The sequence below is a fragment of the Augochlora pura genome, chromosome 5 (assembly GCF_028453695.1).
Source record: "Augochlora pura isolate Apur16 chromosome 5, APUR_v2.2.1, whole genome shotgun sequence".
Lineage (NCBI taxonomy): Eukaryota > Metazoa > Arthropoda > Insecta > Hymenoptera > Halictidae > Augochlora > Augochlora pura.
The window spans coordinates 2,294,615-2,303,204 of NC_135776.1; the positions used below are offsets into that span (position 1 = coordinate 2,294,615).

Here is an 8,590-nt window from a genome sequence, read left to right on the forward strand (position 1 = left end):
TATTTATACATACGGGATATAGATAGCCACGATTACGGTCGAATATTACTTTTATCGGTGTAAATAATGAACAAATATTTGTTAAGAGACAGAGGAAAAAGTATATTTAATATATATAAAAAAAATACGAATGCCAGTTTAAAGCATGTGACCGTTCAGATAGCATACGATCGTGGCGCTCTATAGTAGTCAATGTATTCGATCGTATTTTAATTTGAATGTCGTTGAAATTTAAGTGTCGTGTAGATAGCTGTAAACTAGGGTTAATCGAGAATGTTCCAAGTAGTAAATAAACATTAAATACGCAATAACTTACGATAGCACTAAAAAGAAGAACCAGTTGAAGGTGAACTTGTAATTCAAACGGTGATTTAAAAAATCTCATAACTACGCGCGCACTTCCGACATTGGTGGATAAGATCGTTACACAAATCTGAACGTTGAAACGAAAATATACCAAAGGTAAAGAGTGTTGGAAAATTAAATTATTTGTTAGTTAGAGTTAAGGAGATCATTGGATAACGATTTCATCTACGTAATAGAATTTTCGAAAATATGTGGTAGAGGTTGTCTCGATGTCTCGAGCAGTCTTCGCTACCGGCAGTCCGCCTGCGTTGTTAGGAAGGGAGTGTTGCCATGTGTCGTGATTAACGACGCCTAACCTATTCCGTGTTCCATAATAAAGTCGCGATGCGTTCAGAACCTGTGCATATCTGTATGTGTACTGTCTCGTATGCACACATTTCTGTCAGTTGTAACGATCTTGTTCAGAGCCGTGCGCTGATATTGAGAAAAGCGGTGTGTCGTGGTGAGAAATTGCTGTCGAATTCAAAACCAAACCCATCGTCGAATCGATAAACACGAGAACGATTTGAACAGGAATCGTCACGACAACACAGTGCGAAACGGGTTGAAAATGATGGCAAGGAGCATTCGGCGGCGGTGGGATATATCCTCCGGCGAAATTTCTGTACAGCCGTACAAATTCGAGTCCGCTGTACACGTTAAGGGGGATGCTTCGACGGCCTGATAGCGACACAGGTATTTCAAAATCTGCATAAACAACGTCTAACAATTCGCGACCGGTGAAACGCAACGCGCAACCATCGTATTCTTTCTCTTGTATCGTTATGAAATTCGATTCGAAAAAAACTGGTGTCGCATAGAAACGTGTTCTCCTCGAACGGCGAAGGAGCCTCGTTTTATAAAATTTAAAAATGTAAAAGTTGCGAAACAACGAGGTTATCACGGGCACGTAAGATAACGATAAGAATGGTGCGGTTTACATAAATACAATTAGACATGATTCGACTTGAGCGCAGAAGTGTAAATTTTATTTTTAGCGCGCGTCATCGTTTTTTCTAAATGACGCTACAGATGAGTTACGTAAATCCCTGACAAGTTAGAAAATTTTTCCAGCCGTGACAATGATCGGTGAAAAAGCTAAGATTACATCGAATAGATAAACAATACGGCAGAGAAACGCGACATCGGCGCGCACGATTTTAATCGCCCGGACTGGCCGGATAAAAACCGAATAAGGATAATTGAAATAGATCGGGCCAATCAATTCGGTTTTCTAGCTAATTAGATAACCATCGAAATAGGCAAGAGACAGCTCGTGGAAAATATTGGCTAAGAGACACGTGCTAGTTTCAAGCCGGTTTAGCCTTTGTCAATAGATACCGGGTTACCGTTCTTAGTCGATGGAAAATTACCTGTAATACAGAGCGTAATTTACGTAAATAAAATAGCACGAATACGAGTATAGTAACAGAACTTGCCGACGGAAAACAGAAAACGCCGGACCCAGCCATCGGGATGCCGTGAACCGTAAACCGCAAGATTAATCGCGAGATCATAAACGGACAACACATAATTCCATTTCGAGGAACAGTTTACTAACAAGATTGCACTAGAGATTATATAGCCGGCAATTCCGTGTAAACTGTACGTAACAAAGATCAAAGCCGCAATACCGTTGGGTCGCATGTAAAAGTATCCATACAGTCTGGTAACGCTACGCTTACTCTTCGGAGATTCAGGGAATCGAATGGTGAAAGGCACAACCGGTTTTTTTGCAAGTGAAGCATTACGCAAAGGGATTAAAAGGAAAGAAAGCAAGCTGATCCGACACCCGACCTTCGGTCGTGTACGCTGGGGCTCGCGGCACAAGGTAGTCATCAATTTTGTAGGTTGCTCAATCGATTCCTAGGATTAATGGAAATATGAGGGCGGTCTTGCAACCCGTCGTAACGTCCGCAACCGACATCGATAGAATGTAACGTAACGCAGCGTGACGTAACGTGAAGTCACCGTCAGAGTGAATGGTTATCGATTCGAGTCGTCGATCAAAATGTGACAGTGCCGTTTTTCTTATCTAGACGGTACGCAACAATTATGCCATTGATATGCAGACAGTCATGAGCTGCGAACACAGTTAATATTGAAAAAAAAATGTAAATATACTGATACGGTTCATATCGTGACCTTCCGCGGTGGGAAACATTCTCCCGTAAGTCAATGACGCACACATTGGATTGCATTCCTCTTTCCGCGTACGGAACAGTGTAATGTCAATCGTTCGCGTGCGTGGATCCTGTACAGTGCGACCGTTTGTCTGCAACGTAGAGATGTCCCTCATGTTCACACTTTCCTTTGACTAGCGTACAGTGGAAGGTTTGTTAGTCACACTGATCCTGTGCAGTGAGCCAGTGAGGCGCCACTCGTGCTCGGCTTTGGTTCCGGCTTTGGCGTGTCGGCCTTTCTCGATCCACGAAGCACTGGTCAACGCGCATCCACCGACAAAACAAATTTCGTGTTTGTCCAATGATATGAGAGTTCATCAATCGCAAGGTAATTCGTCCACTGGTTCGGACGAGAGGACCACGGGTTTGCCATTGTGTACAGTGCGCACGACGTTCAACCAGTTGAACCGGCACCACATGCTTCTCGCGGAAGGATGCCAAGGTCATTGTCGTCCGATAGGCGTTTCACGATCACCGGTGTGACCACGATACCTCATTACGAATGCGTCATTCCTCGATTTATTTTCTTCCTGGAACTCTCCTGTCCGCTTGTACAGTTACTGTAATCGCTTCTGCGATCCGTGACGATCGGGTGGCACTGCGTTGCAGATTAATGGCTCGAGTGATGACTGCGACTGTCTTAATTGTGAATCATCGCGACTGAAATTTCCAATTAAACCCAAGAGGGATAGTACAGTGCGGTTCTCTTATCAGAGTGAATCGGCATTTTGTGGAGGCGAAGTCTTCGGTAGTTTCCGCGATGTTAAAAAAAAATCTCCGCCAGCGGCCGGTGCCACATTAATTGCTAATCATGCTAGAGAGATCGATCAGAAGTCGTAGTTGCGTACTCGTTTCCGTGACGGTTTTCGTGAAAGCATAATAACCGGTACAATTCTCACCGGATTATCGTAGATGTGGATATAAATACGGGCACACGTAAAGCAGAGGTCTGGAACGTGTCGCTAGAACTCGCACGTGCAAACGGACAAAATAGTATCGCGCTGAGCGCGCGGACTCCCTCGCCACGTTATCGCCGCGTAATTGTGATCTCTTGCGCAATATCGCGATGGCATCGCGAGCCAAGATTTTCCACGATTCCGCGTAAATTCGTTTCAATATTGTCCATCGGCAAGCGGAGCGTCGTTGCGAAAGATTTGTCAGGTTTCACGAAATCTGAAGATTGAACGTGTTTATCGACGCGTCGATAAGCGATCGTGATGCAGCTACTTCGTCGCGAGCCGACTCATGCCCGTTACTTGCAGGAACTGTTTTTGCGCGCTGCGAATATCGATCGACGGCAATTTATGAAACTCGACGCGGATCTCCACGATCGTTTTTTCCCACACTGACAACACAGTATTTACGCGTAATCGCTCGCGCTCGAGCCGTTTTCAGTACTTCAAAATCGTGCATCGATCGCGTTACATCGCCTCGGTTGCTCACGACAATTTTCCGACAATTCGCAGATTTTATTTGTTTACCGGATTCAATTGTTATTTTTTTTATAGTTTGCGGAATCAAAGTAACAATGCAGAGTTGTTGCGACGACGAGGAAACCAACGACCTTTACAAGGATGTGGTAATAATAGGTACGCGCTGGTGGTAATTATAGGTAGAAGAGAGTGCGAAGAGTAAGCGAATAAAACGATCAGTTGATAACTCATTTTCACGGGTTCGCAGGAAATGGACCCAGCGGCATTTGCCTTTCCTACATGCTCGCTGGAAACTGGCCGTACTATACGGGCGAGCCGCATCCCGGGGACGAGATGCTGACCGCCAGGCTGTGCTCTAGCGTAGCAAATAACGAGGTTGACTTCGAAAGAAACGGAACTAACAACCAACAGCGACGGCAGAGCAGGTTCGATGGATGCGAGAGGAAAGGCCAAGACGGTTGTTTGGCACGCAGCACAAGGTGCAAACTCAAGTGTCTCTCTTCTGGGATAGAGGGTAGGATAGGTGGCCGACCTTTGGCCCTTCTCATGGATCAACTGCAGCATCCCGGCGTAGACAGTGGCTTCGACGTGCCGTCTCTTCTTACTTGGAAATCTCGGGAGCAGAATCCCGAGCACAAACTGATCGACCACGTCGTGCTCGGTAAGGGCCGACCAGGTGGCGCGTGGCAGGTAATCGATTGTCGCATTTTTGTTCGACCATTCGACAATTTGTTCGGTCTTCTTAACGCTTCTACAACTATTTCAGTCAATGGATCCGAACGTACTGACCATCAGTTTGAACCGATGGATGTCGTTGCCAGACTTGGATATCAGAGAGTGGGAGACGATGGTAGAGTCCGAGCAGCTTCGGAAAACCAACTCTACAGACCCCACGGAATCATACACGCATAAAACAGCTAGTAGAATTTCTGTCGGGACAGTGGCCGCCTACTACGACGACTACATACGGATAAAGAGACTAGAGCAATATTTTCGATGGTAAGTCCAACTCCAACGTTCTATCGCTTTCTATTGTTTAGTCTTTACGGTTGAGCCGATACGGTTAGGCTTGGAACAATGAATGCGGTGTTGCAGCGGAACCATGGTTACTTCCGTAAGGGCCGATCGCGTTTCGCAGGAATGCGAACAGGACTCGCGATACGGATGGATAGTAGAGGGGTTCGTAATAGAGACCGGGAAGCCGTTTCGGTACCGGTGCAAGGCGGTTGTTCTCGCTACTGGCAGCACCGACTTACCAAATCGGTTAGGGATACCTGGCGAGGATTCACAGCCCCAGTGGGTGACACACAATTTAAACGATCTTGAAATGAAGTTGGATAGGTTGATCGACCAACAGACACGCGTGGACGCGCCCTTGTTCCACCGAACATGCGAACGCAACCATAGACGACGTCGGGCTACAGATTCTGTATCGGACGAGCAACCTGCGAAACAAATCATGCCCGTTCTCGTGATCGGAGCAGGACTGAGCGCGGCCGATGCGATCATGTCCGCGCGTTTCCGAGGCATTCCCGTGTTGCACGCATTCCGAGACACCTCATACCACGCCGAGGACGACAAGTGGAGTAAATCGGAAGACGAGGAAGCGCAACGCATCAAGTACAAGAAACTGTTGGGTCTTCCCAGTTCCATGTACCCAGAGTATCACAAAGTGTACGAAATGATGGAGGACGGTGGTAAAAATTACCCTCTGTACAGCGCGTTGCCTGGATATACGTTGCTCGAGATATCCGAAGCCGGGAACAATCGCAACACCAACGAGCCCATCCGAGCAGCCACGCTATCGTCTCCGGACGGTCGGGTGTGCTCGTTTCGCGTATCGATCGTCGCGATACTGATCGGTAGGTGTATGTGTATACGTATCCGTTTCTGGATAATTGTGTCGTACCACTTTTGTCATGAATACAAACCAACTGGTATTACCATTCGCAGGCTCCAAACCAAACTTATCGTACCTCGAAAGCGGCGGCATTAGCCTCGGAAAACTGCCGGACAAATTCATAGACAGTAAATCGAATCCGATAGAGGTAGACGACTTTACATACGAGGTGATCGAGTCGCCGAAAGCTGGACTCTATGCTCTGGGACCCTTAGTCGGTGATAATTTTGTACGTTACATACTCGGTGGGGCGTTCGGAATTTTAGCACACACATTGACGACATCTACTACCTGAGGCGAGCCCGAACCACATGCCGGTACGATTGTTATCCGTGCAGGACTGCGACCAACGATCGAGTACAAGACAACCGGTTAGATAATTCGCAACAAGTACCACGCTACAGTCATACAGATCGGCGCAAATGGCCAATTCAGCAATACTTTTTACAGGGTAGCATTTTTTGAAACGCTCAATCTATGTATGATGTTGGTAAATACTTGAGTAACGCGTTCGTTGGGTTGGCTAGATGCGATTAAACGAGAAAAGAATCGGTGTCTGTCAGTTATAAAAGGTGCAATATTGGAGGTAAAGGTATCTCACAATGTTAGATATAAACATTGTTCCAACTACAGATCACTTGAATCAAAATGTTTCGTTATAGATCTTGCTGTTTATTAACACATCTCCGAGTCCAATCGGCCCGGTACGATATTTACGTTGACATTGTGAAAAATCGTATAACGTTCATACATATGTTTACTTGCATATTTTTTTATGTTAAAAAAAAAGAACTCGATGGTTTCACGTAAAACGTGCCTCTTTATGTTTGAAAGTTTATCAGAAAACGCGCGAGCTTCCGATTGTTGCGTATGTGTACAACAATATTCTTTTTATTTGATAGTTAATTTAAAATTTGAGATGTGAATTTTGAAATTTACAAACTGAAGATTTGCATTGTATACTAGTTTAACTCTATTCCCCATTTTTGTTGAATGTTTGATACCGCACAGAATGTATACTACACGACAATGGTATTTCCTTCTGAGAAATATCAAGCAATAACAACTTTATTATATAGCGGGTGGGGATATTGCCCGATCCATGTAAACCTTACATCTTGCCTTATGTTTTGAATACAACGAAAAGACAACTAACCAAAATAATAGCTCCTGCAAGAACAACTATGCAGTACAAATTTTTATTGGCCCTTTGATAAGTGTCCGCCTTCTTCAATTGTTTATAACCTTCCTGCACTTGTACTTGGGTTTGTTCAATGTTATAATCGATTCTATCCAAAATAGTGCCTTGGTCCTGGACCATATTCGTTAAATCCTGTTCGGGGAGAATGTTGAATGAAACTTCGAAACTTTTAGTAATTCCAGAAGAAGCATATTACCTCGAATATGTGTCGGAGATCGGCTATACTTTGCACTATACTGCCAATTTGTTCTTCTCTTTCCATAGCAAACTTCATTCTATCTTTTGGATCTTCCAACTGTAAAAGTACAGAATCTTGACGTTGTTCGTTTTCGTACCAAGATTCGGCGTTCGTTTGCTCGTAGTCCAACAACCACGTATCGTTCGTGGCATTGTTCGAAAATATCGATTGATCTTCGGTAAAAAATTGATTGCTTCTCTCCTCCCTCGATTGAATCTCTGAAACGATACGAATAAGTTTTTAATTATCTCAGCCGAAAAATTATTTGTACGACAATACTAGAGGTAATTGCTTGTGTAGGATACGTACGCGTCAAATAATGATTTTGAGCGGATCTATATTGAAGGGCAAGCTCTTGCAGAGCAGCTGAGAGAGCAGATACCGCGCTGGTCGCTAATTGACGCTCAACTGGCTTAATGGCATGCCTGGCTGCGGTTTTTATACTTTGCACTTGTCGGTAAGCGTTTGAAAATAATCGTCCAATTTCTCGCGTCTGTTGTTCCATTTGCCTTTCTTCCTGTAGACATGTTTTTAACGATTTTCTCTGACAATTATTACAGTGGCACTGTGCAACGGCTGTTACAGTAACTCGTTAACTTTCGATGCGACGCGACAAGGGTGTCTTGTCTGTTAATGTCATTGACAAACCTGCGACGTATCGTCCAACGTTGGCCTGGTTAACTGTTTCCCTTGCAATTCTACCAGACAGTCTACTTTCACGCGTAATTTGTTTAAAATCTCTTGCGTCTGTAGAAAAGCATCTATCCAAACAGGTGGTGCGCTATTTTCCAAATTGATATTGTTTAACTCTACGTTGTCGGTACTGTCGGACTCCGAAGCTACCAGTGCCGTTCGATCGGATAGATTCTGAAAAGATAGACCGGTCCATTTACAATTTCATTCGAACTTTTCTACATGAATTATTCGATTCACGTAGAAATTGTAAATTTCTCCGTTATCACGAGGTTAGAAGCACAATACCTGCTCGGGATATATGCGTCTACTTCGCAACGCATTGTTCCGCATTAAAACGTACGGTTCTGTTAAATTTCTCGTAGCCATTTTTGCCAATTATTCGAAGCGGCTTCGATGAAATGTTCACAACACTGAATCATCCATTGTTAACTGTTACCTCCTCGAGATTTCTCCGTCTGTCATCGTGAACCGACTTAAACAGCTGATCACCCAGTAGTACCAAAATCACATCCTAAATTTTCTTGATCACTGACAACCACTGGAACCGTCTACGAGAAATTCTTGACGTGTTCGAAACATGTATTTTATATGTGT

The 8,590-nt window shown here is 44.4% G+C and overlaps 2 protein-coding genes across 9 annotated transcripts; one reads left to right on the forward strand and one right to left on the reverse strand.

The window, feature by feature from the left end:
• The first annotated feature begins 585 nt into the window (after window positions 1-585).
• LOC144469753 (oxidative stress-induced growth inhibitor 1) lies at window positions 586-7,043 on the forward strand. Of its 8 annotated transcripts, none has more exons than XM_078180341.1 (7): window positions 586-808; window positions 880-1,041; window positions 4,037-4,117; window positions 4,209-4,651; window positions 4,728-4,960; window positions 5,057-5,823; window positions 5,915-7,043. In XM_078180341.1, exons 2-7 carry the CDS (start codon window positions 1,014-1,016, stop codon window positions 6,154-6,156), a joined length of 1,794 nt encoding a protein of 597 aa, XP_078036467.1. In that variant the 5' UTR covers window positions 586-808; window positions 880-1,013; the 3' UTR covers window positions 6,157-7,043. The 8 variants fall into 8 exon arrangements, 7 of the variants coding, with proteins under 7 accessions (XP_078036467.1, XP_078036466.1, XP_078036472.1 ...); XR_013494044.1 differs by lacking the exons at window positions 586-808; window positions 880-1,041 and adding an exon at window positions 2,215-2,970 and having other exon boundaries at window positions 5,915-6,232; window positions 6,312-7,043; XM_078180340.1 differs by having other exon boundaries at window positions 586-1,041.
• Syx16 (syntaxin 16) lies at window positions 6,332-8,584 on the reverse strand. The gene is made up of 5 exons (XM_078180347.1): window positions 8,282-8,584; window positions 7,949-8,167; window positions 7,610-7,817; window positions 7,259-7,518; window positions 6,332-7,194 (listed from the first exon to the last, which is right to left on the reverse strand). The coding sequence occupies exons 1-5, from the start codon at window positions 8,360-8,362 to the stop codon at window positions 6,985-6,987; spliced, it is 978 nt and encodes a 325-aa protein (XP_078036473.1). The 5' UTR covers window positions 8,363-8,584; the 3' UTR covers window positions 6,332-6,984.
• Between the last annotated feature and the right edge of the window lie 6 nt (window positions 8,585-8,590).